The sequence below is a fragment of the Aulonocara sp. 'chitande type north' Nkhata Bay genome, linkage group LG14, assembly GCF_057382095.1.
Source record: "Aulonocara sp. 'chitande type north' Nkhata Bay isolate Kocher_YH1m ecotype deep benthic linkage group LG14, A_spYH_male_GT1.1, whole genome shotgun sequence".
Classification (NCBI taxonomy): domain Eukaryota; kingdom Metazoa; phylum Chordata; class Actinopteri; order Cichliformes; family Cichlidae; genus Aulonocara; species Aulonocara sp. 'chitande type north' Nkhata Bay.
Window position 1 is genome coordinate 25,266,338 of NC_141357.1, and position 20,538 is coordinate 25,286,875.

General features: G+C 39.2%; 1 protein-coding gene across 1 annotated transcript in view; it reads right to left on the reverse strand.

Moving 5' to 3' along the window:
- The window catches only part of schip1 (schwannomin interacting protein 1), a 230,695-nt gene that overhangs the window by 205,877 nt on the left and 4,280 nt on the right, over positions 1-20,538 (reverse strand). The window contains exons 3-5 of the mRNA XM_086261768.1: positions 16,102-16,169; positions 14,968-15,054; positions 12,443-12,584 (exon numbers count right to left, since the gene is read on the reverse strand). Coding sequence (XP_086117894.1) covers positions 12,443-12,584; positions 14,968-15,054; positions 16,102-16,169 — 297 coding nt within the window. The remainder of the gene's footprint in view (positions 1-12,442; positions 12,585-14,967; positions 15,055-16,101; positions 16,170-20,538) is intronic.

Here is a 20,538-nt window from a genome sequence, read left to right on the forward strand (position 1 = left end):
AGGACAACAAACAATAGGTAACAACGCAACAAGCTAAAACAGCCAACTAGACAGAATCAAAAGCCAAAGTAAAAAAATAAGTTTTAAGACGTAATTTAAAAGACTGGATAGACTCAGCAGTGCGAATATGAACGGGGAGGTTATTCCAGAGTCTGGGTGCCACGGATGCAAAGGCCCGGTCGCCTCTCGACTTCATTCGAGTCTTAGGTTGTGCTAGGAGCCTGTGGTTGGACGATCTAAGTGCTCTGTTGGGATTGTATGAATGGAGTAAATCAGAAAGATAACTGGGCACTAAATTATTCAAAATATTAAAAGTGAACAAAAGAATTTTAAAATCTATACGATATTTAACAGGGAGCCAATGTAATTTGGCTAAAATTGGAGTTATGTGTTCATGAATTCTCGTACCTGTTAAAAGACGCGCAGCTGCATTTTGAATTAACTGGAGCCGGCAAAGAGAGGAGTGTTGGAGGCCCGAGTAGAGGGAGTTACAGTAGTCCAATCTGGATGTAATAAATGCGTGGATAAGCTTTTCAAGGTCCTTTAAAGGAAGGAACGGCTTTGCTTTGGAAATCTGACGCAACTGGTAAAAGCTGTTTTTTACCACAGTGGACACCTGTTTCTCGAGTTTAAAAGAGCCATCCAGGAACACTCCGAGGTTTCTTACAGTGGACGAAAGATGGCTAGCGAGAGGGCCTAAGGCATCAGCTAACTGGTCTAGCGGAGTGTGACTACCAAAGACTATGATTTCGGTCTTATTCTCGTTCAATGTAAGAAAATTATGTGATAACCAAATTTTAACTTCATGCAAACATCGGATTTCAAAGCTAAATAAATCTGGATATCATCGGCATAGCAGTGAAAGGAGATGTTGTATTTACTAAAAATTAATCCCAAGGGCAACATGTACAAAGAGAAAAGAGCAGGAAATCTTGGAAATGGTAGCCAATCATCTATTTTAACTGTCATATTTGAGCACCTCAAAATCTTTAAAAAAAAATAGCTCACCTCTCATCCTCTCAAGCAGATAACGTCTGAAAAATTGTTGACCAGCGTAATAAGAGATCTTTTGAAAGCAGAAAATCGGACTGCTGAACTGCTCAAGCTTACAGTCAGCCAATTAACATTTCAGACATACCACAAATCCATCTCATCCATCTTTAATTCCTTCATTTGGGGCAGTGCTTCATTCCCAAATCAAAAAGGGCAGTCTGTCACCTGACTTGGAAATAATCTAATGTCAGATTTTAAGTAGCTTATACTAGTATTGCCTTGACCATAATACAGCATTTAAAAAAAAAATCATTTTAACAAATAAATATTGTTAAAGAAATGCTCAAGAAATATGATTATTTCAGAAGATCATATATAAAAGAAGTAATTGGCACTATTTAAAGAATCAGAATGACTCTCCTTTCTCTTATTTCAAAGGATAGTGGGTTAGTGAGCAAAATGCAGATGGAAAAATAAAAGCAAAAGACGAAGCAGCTGGAAGAAGTCACAAGAAGAAGAGAATAAACAAGCAAAACCTCAAGGAGGGCGAAAGCTAAGGACAGACAAAAAAGGGAACGAGAGCGGAAAGATATTTGGTAGCTTGTGCAAAGTATTGGAAAAAGTATATAAGCAAGCTAGTCTGGCTCGGGACAGACAATTTTAATTTCACAAAACATTCCCACTATTTGTATCTTGCAAACAAATTACATAATGCAGATGAATCAGCATGAAACTGGCACAGACAGTTAACAATTAAGTAGCATTAAGAAGCAGCATTAGGAAACACAACAAAGAACAGGATGGATTAAAGGATAAATGCAAATGGATAAATGAGAGAAAAGCTTCAACTTGAAACCCAACAAAGGGTCCGTTAGGTAATATGAGATTTACCATAGCATTAGAAGACAAAAAAATATGGAGGCACTGATTTATACAAACTGGAGCTAAGTGAGGGTTACATAAGCTTGTAGCAAAGACTGAAAGTTCTCACCTTTCTAACTATATTTTTTCCAATATGCTTGCAATCTTGATTGACAGGCTGGAGGGCTGCAGGAAGTCATTTGCATAAGTAAATAAGGACATTCTGAGCAAGTTCACTGTTACCATGGTGACGCTAGAAAACTGTGAGGACACATTTGGCCCATGTTTAAACTGCTACAGAGGAAACTAGACAGGTGCTCTGTATGTGAGTGCACATTATACACGTGCACATACACATGTATGTATGGATCCGGTCCACACATACACACAGCTCTATTCAGTACAGTTAGTATGAATGCATATGCAAACACAAGCGTCTTCACAGAAGCTTCAAAGATTTAATAAACTATTATAGACAAATGCAAAACTTCAAAGCAGAGTCTCTTTGCTGAGAAGATTTCTGACCTAACAATAGCATGCTTACAGCCCGACAACATTAAAGCACTTTATATTCATCAACTCGTACACATGGTCTGCATAAGAAAAAGGTGTTTGATCCAGAGGAATCTTAGATCTTTGACTTCTTTAATGTGCTGCTTTATTTATTTATTTGTGATGCAGTGAAAACTATTGGTGCATAATGTATGCATCAAATAAAAGGGCAACACCTTGCCCCTTCATTCCTAACTCTCTGATCAAAAAACACGAGAAAGGGCAGACTGAGCTGTCAGAAACTCACACAGAGGACATCGCCTGAGCGTACCTGAGCGAGCTTCACACACCCAGCCACATTTTTATGATATTATTCGTGTGTTGTCACAAGTGTCAATGTTACAATACCGGATGAATCAGTAACTGTTAACTGTGCAGAAGCTACCATCTCACATTTTTCAGTATGTTATCTTGTCTCGAAAACACTGACACAGAATCAACTGAGCCCTGAAGCAAGAAAGTGGAGAATGAGAAGCTTTTGAGGAGTTCTTCAAAAAAAATCTCCTGCAATTTAAGTTTAACTCTAGCAATACAGAAATAAAATTACACATTTTACATTTATACCTAAACCAATTGTGTTTAGGTATAAAGCAGGGAGCATGATGGATATGTTCTATAATTACAACATATCCATCATGCCATGCTGACACAAGACTACGCTGGTTGCCGCTCATTTGTATACTTCTTTTGAAAGGTGCACCTTGACAAATACGCCAAAAGTCAATGAAAGTACACAGATTGTGTAAAGACAACCATTACAAAATTGCCAGAGACCATGTCTCCCTAAATGGCCAGAGAGCATTTTATTAAGAGTCACTTTTATTGAACTCCCGCTTAAACTGCTAAAACGCTGTCGGAGGAAGGATGAGCAGCTTGCCACTCTGTTAGCGCACATACTAATGAGGCAAACAGCAGCTAGCTGCCACAGCCCGGACTTTATGATATCAGGGAGGTAACTCTAGTTTAACAGTCATTGACTGGCACATCATTCCTTTCTGCTTGACTTTCTTGGTCGATGAAATAAGGACTGTGGGTAATCTGTAGTGAACTCAAATAACAGGAGAGAGATTATTATTGAAAGCAGAAAATCAATCTTTAAAGAATCAGTTTTGTGACAAACTCCAGAACATGGGTGGATAAGTGTTTGTAAAAGCTCCTTTTTTCCTAAGAACGTTTTGTCTCACTTTTAGATATGCACCCATTTGATTTTTACCCCAGACTCCCTCTCCTCTGTAAGGACAACTGTCTGCGCTTCTCCTCAGCCGTTCTCGCTGTGCAGTGTATTGCAAACACAGCAGGAGTGCTGTCAGAAGAAGATTATAATGCATCTGATCGGGTCAATGGACAGTAATGATAGATGGCTCCTGAACAGAGGGGAGTGGAACACGTAAATGGTGGGTTAAGGGAGACTGAGAGAAAGAGAAGTGGTAGTGAAAGGTTAGTTAGAGGCTGCACTATTTGTGCAGGTCAGAAAGGAGATCAAACCCCAGCTCTTCCCCTCTCATTTGCTGTCCCCGCTGCTCTTTACACTACTCTTCTCTCCTCAGGGGATCTCGTTATGGAAGACTCATTGGCCTTGAGAACTGAGCCTAGGCAAGGCAAGGCAAGGCAAGTTTATTTGTATAGCACAATTCAACAACAAGGTGATTCAAAGTGCTTTACAGAGACATTAGAAACAAAAACAAATAAAAAGCATGATTTAAAATTGATTAAAACAATCAAACAAACTAACTAACTAATTAACAAACAAACAAACAAACAAAACAGTATATAAAATCAAAACAGATAAAATCAGAACAGTAGATAAAATCAGTAGTTAAATGTAAGTTTTGAAATTTAAGCTTAAAAGTGTGGATTTGGTGCTTTATTCAAATGCAGCTGAGAATAGGTGAGTCTTCAACCTGGATTTAAATAAACTGAGTGTTTCAGCTGATCTGAGGCTTTCTGGGAGTTTGTTCCAGATATAAGGAGCATAAAAGCTGAATGCAGCTTCTCCGTGTCTGGTTCTGACTCTGGGAACTGATAAAAGACTGGATCCAGATGACCTGAGGGATCTGGAAGGTTCATACTGGGTCAGGAGGTCATTGATGTATTTTGGTCCTAAACCATTCAGAGCTTTATAGGCCAGCATCAGAACTTTAAAGTCTATCCTCTGACGGACAGGCAGCCAGTGTAAAGACCTCAGAGCTGGACTGATGTGGTCCACTTTTTTGGTCTTAGTGAGGACTCGAGCAGCAGAGTTCTGAATGAGCTGTAGTTGTCTGACTGATTTTTTAGGTAGACCTGTAAAGATGCTGTTACAGTAATCAAGCCTACTAAAAATGAATGCATGGACTAGTTTTTCCAGGTCCTGTTGAGACATCAGATCTTTTATCCTTGAAATATTCTTGAGGTGATAGTAAGCTGACTTTGTTATTGTCTTAATGTGTTTTTCTAAGTTTAGGTCTGCATCCATCACTACACCCAAATTTCTCGCCTGGTTTGTGGTTTTTAGATGTATAGATTGAAGTTCTCTGGTGACCTGTAATCGTTTTTCTTTGGCGCCAAAGACTATTACCTCAGTTTTGTTTTTGTTTAGCTGGAGAAAATTGTGGCACAACCAGTCATTAAATGGTAAATGGTAAATGGCCTGTATTTATATAGCGCTTTACTAGTCCCTAAGGACCCCAAAGCGCTTTACATATCCAGTCATCCACCCATTCACACACACATTCACCCATTAATTTCCTCAATGCATTTACCAAGAGCCTGCACAGGGCCTCGGGCTCCTGGTGACATTGTGATATATATTTGTGTGTCATCTGCATAGCTATGATAGTTTATTTTGTTGTTCTTTATAATCTGTGCCAGTGGGAGCATGTAAATGTTAAACAGAGAGGGTCCCAAGATGGAACCTTGGGGAACTCCACATGTGATACTTGTCTGCTCAGATGTGAAGTTACCTATTGATACAAAGTATTTCCTGTTTTCTAAGTATGTTTTGAACCAGTTTAGTACAGTTCCTGAAAGACCTGCCCAGTTCTCCAGTCGTTTGAGTAATATGTTGTGGTCAACTGTATCAAATGCTGCACTGAGATCCAGTAAAACTAAGACTGACATTTTTCCACTGTCTGTATTCAGACATATGTCATTAAACACTTTGGTCAGAGCGGTTTCAGTGCTGTGGTTCTGTCTAAAACATCATAGCAGTTATTCTGTTTTAAGAAGTAACTGAACTGTTGAGAAACTGCTTTTTCAATGATCTTACTTAAAAATGGGAGATTTGAGATCGGCCTGTAGTTGTTCATTTGTGTCTTGTCAAGATTGTCCTTTTTTAGTATAGGTTTAATTACAGCAGTTTTTAGTGGTTCTGGAAACACACCTGATATTAAAGAAAAGTTGACGATCTGTAACAGGTCTGACTCCAAAGTCTTTGAGACCTTTTTGAAAAAACTTGTTGGCAGGACATCTAAACAGCAGGAGGAGGAGTTCAGTTGACCTAAGATGTCCTCCAGGTCTTTGCTGTTAATAGGGTGAAACTGTTTTATGGTGTTTAAACAGTTTTTCGGTGGACACAGTACATATCCTGGATCTGCTGTTGATGTACCAATTGCTTGTCTAATCTTTTGGATTTTTTCTGTGAAGAATTTGGCAAAGTCATTGCAGGCCATGGTTGAATGAAGTTCAGCTGCCACTGACACAGGAGGGTTTGTTAGCCTGTCAACTGTAGAAAATAAGACCCGAGCATTATGACTGTTTTTAGTGATGATGTCAGAGAAGTAGGACCTCCTTGCACTCCTGAGTTGTAAATTATAATTGTGAAGTTTCTCTTTATAGATGTCATAATGAACCTGGAGGTTTGTTTTTCTCCATCTGCGCTCAGCTTTCCTACACTCTCTTTTTTCATTTTTCACCAGTGTGGAGTTTCTCCAGGGAGACTTTTTCCTTCCAGAGATAACCTTCACCTTAATGGGAGCAATAGTGTCTATTACATTTAACATGTTAGCACTGAAGCTATATTGACGAGCTCATTGACTGACCCTCTGGACAGGTCAGGTGTTAATGGGAAGACCTGGTTAAAAATTGCACTACTGTGTTCAGTTATACACCGTTTTGTGATCACTGTTGTTGATATATTTATGTGGGCTGAGATTTTACTTTCAAAGAAAACACAGTAATGATCAGACAGGCCCACATCAGACACAGTAACCTTTGAAATGCTCAGGCCCTTGGAGATCAGTAGGTCAAGAGTGTGTCCTCTATTATGTGTGGCCTCTGTTACATGCTGAGTCAGCCCAAAGTTGCCCAGAGTGTTACTCAGGTCTTTAGTCCCTTTGTCCTGAGGGTTGTCCACATGGATGTTAAAATCCCCAACAATAATTACACAGTCAAAATCATCACAGATCACAGACAGCAGTTCACTGAGGTCATTAAAAAAGTCTGTGCAGTATTTGGGAGGGCTGTAAACATTAAGAAACACAACTTTGGATGGGGCCTTCAGCTGTAAAGCCACATATTCAAAAGACTGAAAACTTCCAGGAGATAGCTGCTTACATTGAAATGATTCATTAAATAAGACAGCGACCCCCCCCTCCTCTCCTAACAGCGTATGTGATAGGCTAAAGAGTGGGACAAAAGAGGGGGACAAAACATCATGCTTAAGAGAAAGAGCGTAAGCAAGAGTGATGATGGGAAAAAAAACTGGGACCTGCAATAGAGGGGGGGAAAGAGCAATCGGAGAAAAGGTGTGAGTGCAAAGAGAAGTGTGCTGAAATGAACAGTAGAGCATATAGCCTTAGGTACCAGATTGTTATTACTGCTGCAGATGGTTTGGAGATGCTTTCAGCAGATTTATGTTGTGCTATAGTATATATATATGTGCGTGTGTATGTGTGTGTGCCACATCTCTGTCTGTGCGTGACTACATGTGAGCACGCATGCCACTATATGCTTGTTTAGTTTAAGTAATGTCAGCTAAATGGCATGTTTTCTAGATAAATAACCAATTAGAAGCTTGTGGGGCGTTTGCAGTGAGCTACAGCATCTAATCAAATCGCTATACACCAGCTGTAAACCATTGCTCTCATCTAAATGCTGCACACAGCCTGCTTTAAATATCCAATCAAGCGATTCAAGACCATGTGCTCACAAAAAAAGGATATGCAAAAATAAAAAGTGAGGACTCCCTTTTCCCTCACGATACTTAGCGTTTTTCTCCTACTTCTGGATCGACATCCATTTTACTGTCTGTCTCTTGTTCATTTGTCATCTTTTTCCTCATTTGTGTAACAGCTTTCATTGATTTGTTTTGGAAGGGCTTTAATGTGCCACTGAAGACTGTTGCTGTGTTTATATGTATGTACACAAGCTGATGTGAGCGTGTAATTACGAGTACTTTTCCAGGTCCACGGATGTAAGAGTTAACATCTACCTCGTATGAAGACATAGAAACAGCAACAAAGAAGGAATCAGACATTTTGACTGACATACCTGTGCCCGTGCATACACTTGATCTCATACCCACGCAAATGTAGAGTCATAAAGGCTTCAAAGGCACAGTTATTATCGTCATAATCACTCCAAAATCTGCCGCATCTTATCTACCTTCTAACTCCTAATCCTTTCAGATTTTCAGTCATCCATCATTCTCTTTCTGCCTTTGGAGAAATTAGCCTTCTCTTCTCCTCATTTTATCTCACTGTCACATAGCCAAGATGAATTTTTAAGATAGCTTCCCGCTGGGCATTCACAAAATCAGTGGCTATTTCACAGCTTCACTTATAAGCTTAGTCTTGTGCATGCTGTGCAACCCACATTGTTTATAAGTATGCATAGTTTCTAGACTTAAGGCAAACATTGACGACAAATCATTTTTATTCAAGAACTAAAAACATTTCTTGCATTTAAAATTATGTTAGCTTGTCCGATTACTTTTGAACCTCAGAAAATGGAGGATGATGTATAAATATGGCTGTAATTAAAAAGGAAAGTCAGCACTTCAATCACATGCAGACTGCTTGATTTAAGAAGCACTGTGGTGGTGTACAGATGCAAGCTACAAAACTCTCAACAAATTATGCACCTAACTGTAGATGAAGCACATTCATTTTAGTCCATCTCTGTGTGTATTTCAGGGCTGAACATTCTTCTTGAGTTTATATTTTGCACAAGCAATCACATTTTCTTCCCTAACGGATACAAATGCAAGAGTTAGTGTCTCTCAGGAAGCCAGCTGAGCCTGGGCCTGTTTTGACAGTAAATAAGCTAATAGGCAAATGTCATGGCTATTAAATGAGTTAAACCCGATCGATGTCAACTCTGGAGCAGAGGTGTATAAATTCAATTCAAATGAGACACCAACTGACACCAATAAAACATTTGTTAGAATTTGTCAGGAGAAACACCAAGGGATGTGTGTGCGCGCGTGTGTGTGTGTGCACGGCAGGGGGAGGGCATAGGGTGCATTTGTGAATGTGAATGTGTAACTGTGCATGGAAAGGCAGTGGGAGGGAAAGCAAGGGATGACATAGAGTGAGGGTGGGGAAAAGGGATTAAGTAGGGTAGAGGTGGAGGCATAGATGAAGACGTCACTTTGCTTTGGATTCTTGGCGGTGAGAGATGAGAGAGTGATCTCCCACGCAGGCTACAGAAATGCTTACAGTGACACTTTCCCTCCACCTGGGCTGAACAAAAGGAAGGGGAAAAGTGCAAACATGTCACAGAGCCAGGAGGAGATCAATGTCCACAAACACAGTTAGCAGACAAGCAGCCATGGACGCACAAGCTGAATGCAGCTAAGCATAGAGGATGTTATGTAATTTATCTTTTTTTTAATACAGTCAGCTCTGTGCTTTTTATTCTTTTTCATCCTTCTCCTCACAGTCCTATTCGCCTCTTAACTATACATCACTTAAATCATTTCATCAGGCGCCCACCAGCTGTATCTTTTTCTCTGCAATGACAGCAACCGAGCTGAAGCGTTTTATCTCCATTCTCATCTCAACACTTTGGCTTTGATCTTCGGTTTGTGCGACTGAACGAACCTCACCAAACCATCCCAGAGGGCCACACTCTGCTGTGAATCATGGGGATCTACTCGTGCAATCAAGTCAGCACATATAGATGCTCAAATGTAAATGTACACATAAACTTTTTAAAGCATATTTGAAATGCAGAACAAACTGTACAAGGTACCTAATACTAGTCTACAATTATGGTCAAATAAAGCGGGAGCACAGAGACATAATTTGTTTCCAGCTTGCAGATAATGATCTGTTATATATCACTGAATTAGCATCTCTGCTTTCACTACTCCACACGACCTCATCAGCATTCAAAAGTGAAGCTAATCAATTCCCAGGTAAGTTCTCAAATTTGCCCAGATATGTCTACAGACAGAATGTTAGTTTAGCCCGAAGGCTGGTAGAAACATGACTTGTAATAGTGTGATTTTGCCTTCAGCATGTTAAGCACTTTGGTGGACACCAGTGTTTTAAGTACTGTTTCTGGAAGTTAAATGACGATTGATAACTGCATGCTTAATATGGAGTACACTCAGGCCAGCTCAACAAAAAAAAGGTTTGTTGTTTATCCTGACAATTCATGTGGTCAAGGAAGTCAGTGGAGTTGACCAGGAAGCAGAAAACCAGAGACTGAGATTTTTTAACTTTGAATAAAATATATATAAAAATGTGTGTGTGTGTGTGTGTGTGTGGTGCCCCCAAGGGGGATCATCTGGAGAAAAAAAGATGTGTTTCATTAAAAACAGCTGACTATCCTTGGCAGGAAAGGTTCATTTACTGATCCTCAAATGTCCATGTTTTAATTAATACAAGTGTATGGGCTAAGTGGAGGTGAAGTCATCATTACATGACGCATGGGCTATGTGTAGCAACCAGTCAGTTGTGAGCCTGTGTGCCAATCAGAAGTTTAAAAAAAAAAAAGAAACATAAAATGGAAATATTCAACTGTAGTACAAGTACTTGAAATTTGTTGTATCTGGATAAACCCCTTGAGATGTAACATCTTGTTTCAAGGAGGTCGAGAGAGCTGAGGGTCTGGGAGGTACTGGGAAGGTGAGCTTGAATCTAGGAGGTTTTCCAATGTTGGAAGAAGTAAAGAAGGAAAAACCACAGTGCTGCAGTGTCTCCTCTATGTGTGTGTGTTCATGCATATTTCATGGAACTATGATATTGAAGTATGTTTGAACCTCCCCCTCCCCTACAGGCCAGCAGCAAGGTCCTTCAAGCCCACATGAGCCAACATGAAGAACCACACAAACATACATTCACAAACGCACACACATAGCATGGCACCCTGGCCTTATGCTAATGAATGTCTGTTCTTCAGCGACCACAAGAGCCACAGCAGAGTGATACAGTCTGAATGAGGACAGACGAAGCAAGAGAGAAAACGATGCAGAGAGAGTGGTGACAAGGCAGAGAGGGGAAGAAAAAAAATGGAGTTAAGAGTGTAGTGTGCTGTGGGCGGAGGTGCAAGAGAAGGCAAGGCAAGGCGGTACAGAGGGCAAAGGTTCAGCACAGCTTGTCCAGCATTACTCCACCAAAATAGAGCTTCAAACTGAAAAAGGTAAGGCAGATTGGGGAGTGAGTGACTCACAGTAAACACTCTCAGCAAAAGTGTTTAATCTCAAAAGATTTTTTTTGGTAAACTTTACACCATTCAATTTGAAGTAGTGGAGGAAAAGACTGACTAAGCGTTACTTAACAACAGTACACCAGCAGCCCCAGCGTGCATAGGTGTGGGCTGCTTGGTGATATTACAAGTATTTCAATTGTTCAGTCGATGTGAAATAACATTAACAGCCACAATTAAGGTAAAAGTATTTAACTCGATTCAACGTCTCCTCTAATTGTATAACAATTTATTATAATATAGGACTAAAGTGTTAGCAGCATAATACAGTCCATCGTTTTCATGAGTCCAGCATATTTTAACATAAAATTTGCAAATAAAAAAATATATTTATTTATTAAATATATTGCAATAGTGAAGAGTAACATACTTGATTTTTCAAGAAGAGAGGGGATTCTTTGTCATACTGGTTTTTAAGTTACAGCAAGTTTCTAATTAGCGAGACACTTTGCTGCTGTTTAATGAACAACAAACTCTTTCAACCAGAACAAACAACCTAATAAACAAAGCACATGCACACACTCACTGAGTCTCACCAGGATACTAGCCCATCTGTTTGCTAAGGGATTCTTGCTTCCTCTAACACTGCTTAAAAAGAGAGTGGGAAACAAATGCAACCCACACACACTAGTGAGTACGGAGACATGACATCATTTTTTCCCTGTGCTGAGTCTCTGCAAAGAACGTGGGCAGGAGTGCGCGGGTAGCTTGTGTGTGTGTGTGGCTCAGTGTGATTACTAAACTGTGAGAGCCGACACAGACTGGGGAATCAGCGCAGCAGACTAATGTGCGCGCCTCTGCGTCCACATGTGTCACTTAGAAGTTGAGGCGATCTAAAAGCATCTTTTTTTCATCTCTGCAATCATCTCCTTATCTCTGCATCTGCTTCTGACTGTCTTTGTTCTTTTCTCCTTGTCTTCTCGCTGTTTATCAGCTGCTGCTTATGCAGTTATTTTTTTTCTCTGGCTTTTGTTTGGCTGCCATGCCCTGTGAGCATTGTTTAATGCACCCCCACATTCCCTGAGGAGATTGGGGGGAGTGTGGGGGTAAGATGGGGGAGGACAAGGGCATAGGCACTTCATTAATCAATCAACCAGCTTTGAAAATTTACCTAATTAACGGCTAATTACAGATCTGGGCACAGTGCCAGCTGGCATCCCATCCACCTACACCCCTGCAGTCCCCCAAATGACACTAGAGGTAAACATCCCTCCCTCGCTCCCTCTTTTTTACTCTCGTCTTTGTTAGTCTACCCATCCGTGCATCCTCTCCCCCCATTTGTTATTCATTCTCTACTGTAACAACAGATCACCGCTGATCACTCACTCAAGACATCTCTGAGCACTTGGCTCATTCTCATGTCACACCATATGGCTGTCTGATTTTGTTTTCGCAGTCTCACCGGTGAAATATTGGTGGTCATCACAGGTTCCTGGAGGCTCTCTGAAGGCACAGTCTCTCTCCAATGATCATTGGTTCGGTTCTTGTCTTGTGCTTGCCAGCTCTCTCTACGGGACATACTGGCACGCCAGGCACGCTGGATCCTGGTGACATAAGTCAGCAAAATGTATTTATTGAGACATCTTGCATTTTTTTTAAAAAAAGGGTGTTAAATTTTGGAGTTCTTCGTGAAAGGAAATGGTTTTGCTGAAACTTTTTAGAAGCCATGTTAAGTATTTGCTTCAAGGATGTTTGATGAATGATTGTTGGAGTGATAGCTGCTGAGCATAAAATACACAATGTTGTGCTGCCATAACCAAAGGCAAGCAAGTGTTGTTTTTTCTTACTCACTTTAAAAATAAGAAAAATAATGTAAAAAAGACAACAACATTCATTGGACACTTCATTAGATATATGGCTAGTGCAGAGTTGGACACCAATCTGTCTTAAACATTTTCTTGACTCTTTCATGGCATAGATTCACAAAGGAGCTGGAAACATCCCTCATTTTGGTCCATACTGACATGATAGTGTTCAGTTGCTACAAACTTGTCAGCTTTACATCCATGGTTTGTATCTCCCATTCTACCACATCCAAAAAGTCCTCTACTGGATTGAGATCTGGTGACTGTGGAGGCAATTTGAGTACAGTAAACTTAATGTCATATCCCACGCTATTACACCAGGACTACCCACCTGAATTGTTTCTTTCATGTGTTACATAAATTATGACTCTACTATCTCATTGATGCAGCAGAAAGAGTCAGTCCAGAGAACGTTTTTCCAGTCGTCTATTGTCCAATTTTTGTGAGCTAGTGTGAATTGTAGCCACAGCTTCCTGTTCTTAGCCAACAGGAGTGTCACCCGGTGTGGTCTTCTGCTGCCCATCTGCTTCAAGGTTGGATATGCTGTGCATTCACAAATGCTCTTCTGATACCTTGTTTGTATAAATGTCTTATTTTTGTTACTGTAGCATTACTGTAAGATCAACACAGTCTGTCTATTCTCCTTTAACATCAACAGATGTTCACTATTTTCTCTTTGTCTGACCATAAACCTGAGATAAATGTGAAGTAGTTTAAAATTTTCTGAATCAAATCAAATCACATTATTACCTTTTCTGATACATGGTTTGTACTTCAGGAGGTCAACCAACCTCGAAATACCTTTGTTGGTATCACGTGATTGGCAGTAATTCAGTTTACTTAACAAAGTGGCTGGAGAGCATAGAAATACCTAAGAAGGCGTAAAGAAGTAAGTCTAACAATTACCCATTAAAGAAATGTAACACAGCTCATTCTTTATTCTCCGATCACTTAATTTTTTATCAAATTTAACAGCTTTGGTGCAGAGCTTTAAGCACATCTGCAGTACTGCTGGGCTTGTTCTTGTATGATAGCATACAATAATGAATTTGCAGTATATGTGTGAGTATATATACTGTCTGTCTGGCATAGTTGTAAGACTGAGCCAAAACAGGTTTCTTGCTTCTTCTTTTTTTAATTTGCTATCATTATGAATAAAGGTTAACTTAAATTTGAATGCTCACCAAAAAATCAAACAAACAAAAAAGCACAAACACAGTGAAATAGTTCACTTCCAGTTCTGTTTCTTCATAAAACTGAAGGAATATTGCCAAGATGCAAGATATTAAGTAAACAAGTGCATCACACCAGATTTCTGTCTCTCTTTCTTTAACTCATCTTCTTATTTAGCTCTTTGAATTTCCAAGACAACTTCTCCTTCTTGGCCATTCTCAAACATCTTTCTCCTCAGTTTCTTGCTTAACTTTGTCTATGTTTTCCTTTTACCTTGTCCTCTCCCAGCCTATGTTTCCAACCTACAGACAGCTTTCTCTCCATCTTTCACTTTCCGCTCACTTTCATCCCAGTAGTCACCTCAACAGCAGACTCCAGGATGGAGTGTAGGATCAATTACCCGATGGAGATACACATTCACCTCCAGTGGAGCAGAGAGACAGCTGAGGCAAATGGAACAAATTGAATTAAACCACATCTTCTAGCTCCAAGCCACTACCTTTTCTTCTTCCTTCGCTTCCTTCGCTTCTCCTTTTCCCTTTGCTTTTTCAGTCTCTCCATTTCCGTGTATTCCTGTTTCATTGACTTTTCTCTGAGTTCATCCAAACACTTTTTCCTTATCTGTCAACGTTTTTTTATCCTATAGAGAAATTTTTTTTTTTTCTATCCTTGGCTTCCAATGAAGTGAGAGCCTGAAGCCAGAGCTGTTCTTCCCTGTCGCACCTACAAGTGTGTAACTGCGTAGATGAAAGCTGACAAGAGTTAATGCTTTTAAAGTGACCCTTGACCCCACAAGTCCATGACCCCAAAGAACAGAATGAATTGAAAGGAACTGAACATGGATGACATTCAAAATGAAAGCCTTTCATATTGTAAGAATCTATTGTTATGACTGGTTATTGTACAAATAATCATAATGATACATAAAGCAGCCAAAAGTGATACTCACACAGCAGCCTTTATCTCTAGGTGCTGTTGTTGATCACGGCGGTGAAGGCTATTGTCGTCCTCCATCTCACTCCTACGTGGACAACTTCTACAACGATAACAGTGCAGATAAAGAATAATTGTGAGGTTGGAAATATAAATACTGGCATCAACACAGAACATGGTGTATGCAAATCATCTAAAAAATGATAAGTTGTTACTGCAGGGTTACTGCACATACTAGGCTAGTGAAACCCCAATTTCAAAAACATACATAAAAGCAAACAATGTTTTGCAAATGTCATAAATCCACATTTAAAGAAAAATATCCCACTTTGATGGAAATGCCTCAAAAAGCTGGCATGAGGGCAAACAAAGGTTGGAAAATTAAGTGGTAATGTAACTAATTAGACTAACTCGTAACAGGTAAGTAATTTGACCCATAGTTTCTCAAAAATAAAGATGGCAGATGCTCACTAATCTGCAAAAACATGCATGCACAAATTGTTGAATTGTTTTAGAATAATGTTCGGCATTTGCAATGATTGAATATCTCATCATCTGCATTATATGATATTATTAAAACATTCCAAAAATCTGGAGAAATCTCTATGTGCAAGAGGCACAGCCTAAAGTCAATATTGGAATGTCAATGAGCTTCAGGTTCTTCAGGCAGATCTGTATTAAAAACAGATGATTCTGTCATGGAAGTCATGACAGAATTCCAACATAGGAACATTTAAAGAAGAATACATGTGTACGTACAGAAGAAGAACCAGCTTGTTATCAGCAATCAGTTCAAATGCCTGCATCTCTGATGGTATGGGGGGGCACAAGTGCCTATGAAAGTCGCAGCTTGCATATGTGGAAAGGTACCATCAATGCTAAAAGGTACATGGTACATTCTTTTAAATCTGTGTTCAATTTTGAATAAAATATGGCTTTATAAGATTTGCAGATTCATGCATTCATTTTTTTATTTACATCTTACACAGCTGCCTAATGTTTTTGGAATTGTGAAATAAAGTGCTGTTATGGCAAAATGGTTCTGATAGCTTTAAAATCCAACATTGCATTTTCCTATTGTGGAGAATGCCGTGTGCTTTGGGGTTTTTTGCTCATTTATGAACAGGCAGATTTCTGTACAGGGTCTCACCTTTCTATCTTTTGAACAGCTTGGCCTCCGCTGTGGTTGCAGTAGCGATGATACCTTTTCACTTCTTCCTGGCAGTTGAAAAACATCAATATGTCAGCATGGTCTATAATTCTCAGTGTTAATGGAATACGCATATGACAGTGGAAAAGCTGTATGATAATAAATATGTAGTATATCTATCTGTATGTGTAATTAATAACACCTACACACATACTGCCTGGCATAGCTACATAACTGAGTCAAATCAGGTGATTTATAATTTGTTGTTGCTATCAGTCCCTTCTAACCTCAAATAAGGGCGCATATTTGAGTCACTTGATTAACACAGATTTGTAAGTTGGAATAATGCTGATGCATAGCAGCACATGTCGTATGCAGGTGCCAACTAGCCGGGTATCCGCTAAGAAGAGCCACTCTCCTAAACAGTAGGTCATAGCAGGTCTCACCACAATCTTGTAAACATTTCCTTTCACTCTTGCTGCTTTTATTCTGTTAAAAAACAACCCTGGCAGCTCTTCTCCACCTCTTCTCCACTTGTCTCATGCACTGTCTGTTGCTTTGAATGGTCTGCCACAGACATTTAAACTCACCCACCTTCACTACCTCTACTCCTTACTTCTTTACTACTCTGCCTGTCTCCCTTTCATTCTCACATATGTATTTTGTCTTGCTTCTACTGACTTCATTCCTCTTCTCTCCAGGTCATACCTCCACCTCTCCAGGCTCTCCTTATCTGCTCCCCACTCTCACTAGACACGGCAGTGTTGTCTGCAAATATCATCTGTCAACATGTCCATCGCTGCCACAAACAAGAAGGGCTTCAGCACTCATCACTGAGCTTACACCCACCCCCACCTTGAACTTTCACTGACACTTCTACTGTACACCTCACTGATGTCTCGCTGTACTGCACCACACTTTGCCACTCTTGATTTTCTCATTTAGTATCACAGTTCCTTTCTTAGTACCTTATCATAAGCCTTCGCTAGATACACAAAGACACAAAAAAAAACCCTCTCACCTTCTCTATCAAAATTCTTAAAGCAAAAGTTGCATCTATAGTACTCTCATGGCATGAAGCCATACTGCTGCTCACTGATCATCACCCCTGTCCTTAACCTTCCCTTCAACCACTTATTCCCACGGTTTCATGGTATGACTCATCAACTTTATCTCTCTGTAGTTATTACTAGGCTTGTCACGATACTGCAATTGCAAAGTCGATACCGACTTTGCCAGGACTCCATACAAATTTGAAACAGGTATTAGATTAAGATCAAGTTTAAAGGTGTTGGTTTGGAGGTTTTATCCAGTTCACAAATTATTTAGATAATTTCATTGCAGACCCTGAAGATAAAATATATTTTAGAACATACTAATAAACTAAGGGTTCAGCAAACAGCACAATACCTAACATCTAAATAATGTAATTATTGTAGAAGAGCATTATGGAAAAGTTACAAATACATTATGGATAAAGGGTGCTTTTACTTATACTTAAAATAATAATAATAATAATAATAATAATAATAATAATAATAATAATAATAATAATAATAAAATAAGTTGTGAAAAACAGAGCACTCACTTTTAAATCTGACCACACAGTTTGCTACATCAAAATAGGTGACACATTTTAATAAATTACTGTAAAAATAGAAAAGTTACATTTCATCATCTTGCCTGCGGCTGCCTGCTGCTCTCTCTCTGCAGCTCTTTGCATCCTCAGCGCTACTCATCAGTCCTGAAACCGCTGCTCTGCTCCAGACTTTCACCTTTCATTTGCTCTTGGACTCTATGCTAAGTTCAGCTATGGTTCCCTCACTGCTAAGTGATAATTGCTAAGTGGCTAATGTTACTGTGTGTGCCAGACAGGTTAACATTTATGATAACTGTCTAAAACTTCAGTGTTGTTGAAACAGGAGGTTTACTGACGACTGAAATTCTTCCTAAAGTGTCGTTCAGTGTCATAAACGTTAACTTCTTTAGTTGTTAGTGAGGAGAGGAGCTCTTTGCCTCACTGTGTCAGCTACAGGAAGTAAAGACAGCACTGTTTCTATCAGTGTTGTTGCAAATACGTATGCATTTCCTCACTCTCCAGGATTGTGTTAAACATTCTGGTTAAAATGTCCGTTGACCTCTCTTCTAGACACCATCACACATCCACAGGTATGTCTTCTGGAACACCAGTCCTTCCATCTCTTCATAGCTGTCCTCACTTCCTCCTTACAAATCTTCTGCACTTCCTGCACTAACCTTTCTCTATTTGTCCCCCTCTTTCATTTTCTTCATTAATCAGCTTCTCAAAGTACTCCTTCCTTGTTTTCAACACTCTTCCTTCGTTTGTTAGTTCCCATCTCTATCTGTAACCACCCTAACATCCTTTCCAGCCATCTCGCCAATCAATACAAGTTTTCCTTCCTTAGTGTTCAACCTCATACACATTTCACTATAAGCTTTTTCCTTTGTTACCTCTCCCAGCCTATCAGACTTTATCTTTTCTAACCTTTTCCTTTGAATACTTTCCTCAATTCCTTGTCTTCTTTCCTCTGTAAAGAATCAAACACCTTTTTGGCAGTGTCCTTTACGGCTTCATCTGTATTTTTCCAGTCATCTGGAAACTCTTCACTACCCAGAGCCTTTCTCTTGCAAACACAATACATCTACCTTCCTCCTCGCCATCATATCAGTCAACTCTCTCCCTTTACCTGTCTTGGTTCCTACATTTAAAATCCCTAGTCTCATCTCCATATTCCAGCCTCTTCTTTTCGTTTCGTTTCTCTTGTTCTGGCTCAGAACACACTTTCAGCCTCGCTTCTTCCTTTGTCTTTGGCCAACAGGACCACAGTTTGCATCCTGATAGTTAACAGCACTGGAGGCAGTTGTTGTTAAACCAGACCATGACCAATTTGGTATGGAAAGCTCATTCTTGATGATTTGATTGATTTCGATTTTATGCCGAATGCTCTGATGAAAACGTCTTATATCTGGGCATGGGACTGGCAATACATCTGGAAAAATGGTGAGTTTTGTAGGCTGAACTAATTCACACGCCTTAAATACATTTATCTAGTTATTCATCCAACTTTACATTTTTGTTCTCATCTTTAAATACAATAAGCCAAATGATGTAACATAATATTCATACTCTAAATTGTAAAATGTAGAAATATCAACAATGAGTATAAAAATAAACCTGGCTAAATCAAGGAAATTAAAATGATACAACTCTTTTATAAGGCGTTATAGGTGCATAAACACTACTAATGGATCATTGCTTGATAGTGGTTGCTAGGCAACATGATTACATATGTAAGAACCTTTAGGGGTCTTTTAGATACCTGTGTGAAAAGTTTGGTTGCACAACTGATTGTGTGGGAGTAGTTTGCAGACAAACCAACAAATATTTTTTCTATTACACTAAAATACACGATCACCTGTGGCAGTGTGAACTTCATATGTCAGTGTTTCTCATACAACTCATTCTGTTGAGTTTAAAAGACAAAATGTACATTTGAAAGGTCTGGGAAAACCTGTGTTTCCAAATTTAATTCTTTCTAGACGACAATATGCCCCTTGAGATGACAAGAAACTATTTAAAGTATGTAGTCTTGGCATTGTCCAGTTACAGAACTACCCCAGTTTGAACATCACCACACAAACTTATACTATACTTGTTGGGGAAAGAAAAAGACTACTTTGGAACATATTCTCAGGCCAGACATCCTAAAGTTCATAATTTCAACTGCAGCCTTTTGCATTCAATACATACAAAATCAAATCTTTTGAGCAAAATTTTGTGTCACAGCACATTCATTTTCTGTATGTTTTGCACATTTCGGTACATGTAGTACAGGCATTGTGTGCTGTTACTGTAATAGTTTGACTCTTCTAAATGTTTATGCATATCTACCAACCAAAGCCAATTATGGATTAAGTGTTCAAGATGCCAGGCAAAGGATTTAAAATATAAGTGTGTCAACAAGTGTTATGCCGTATCAAATGAAGACTCCATCCAGATGCTCTAGCCAACATAAGAATCCATGACTAATGGCAATGGCAGTGTTAAATGGAATGAATGTGTTAGCATATTTTATACAATATTTGTTAATATAAAAATTTTGATATGCTAAAATATATGGATACTACTGAGATCAGAAATAATTACTCTTCATGATACTGATTATGATAAAGATCAGCTGACAAATCACAGCTTAAAGAGACAATTATTAGTTACTAATATTTACTGAAGCTATGTTTTTTTGTTGTTGTTGTTTTTTCAGCTACTATTTATTCACCACCAACTGTAATCTCTTGGGTTTCTGAACGAGATAAAATGCTCTACAATTACATAAGAAATATCAAGGGAGGGATATTGCTTGCAGTCTATAGGGCAATCGATTAAATCAACACCTGAATACATGGTTGCATAGAAAC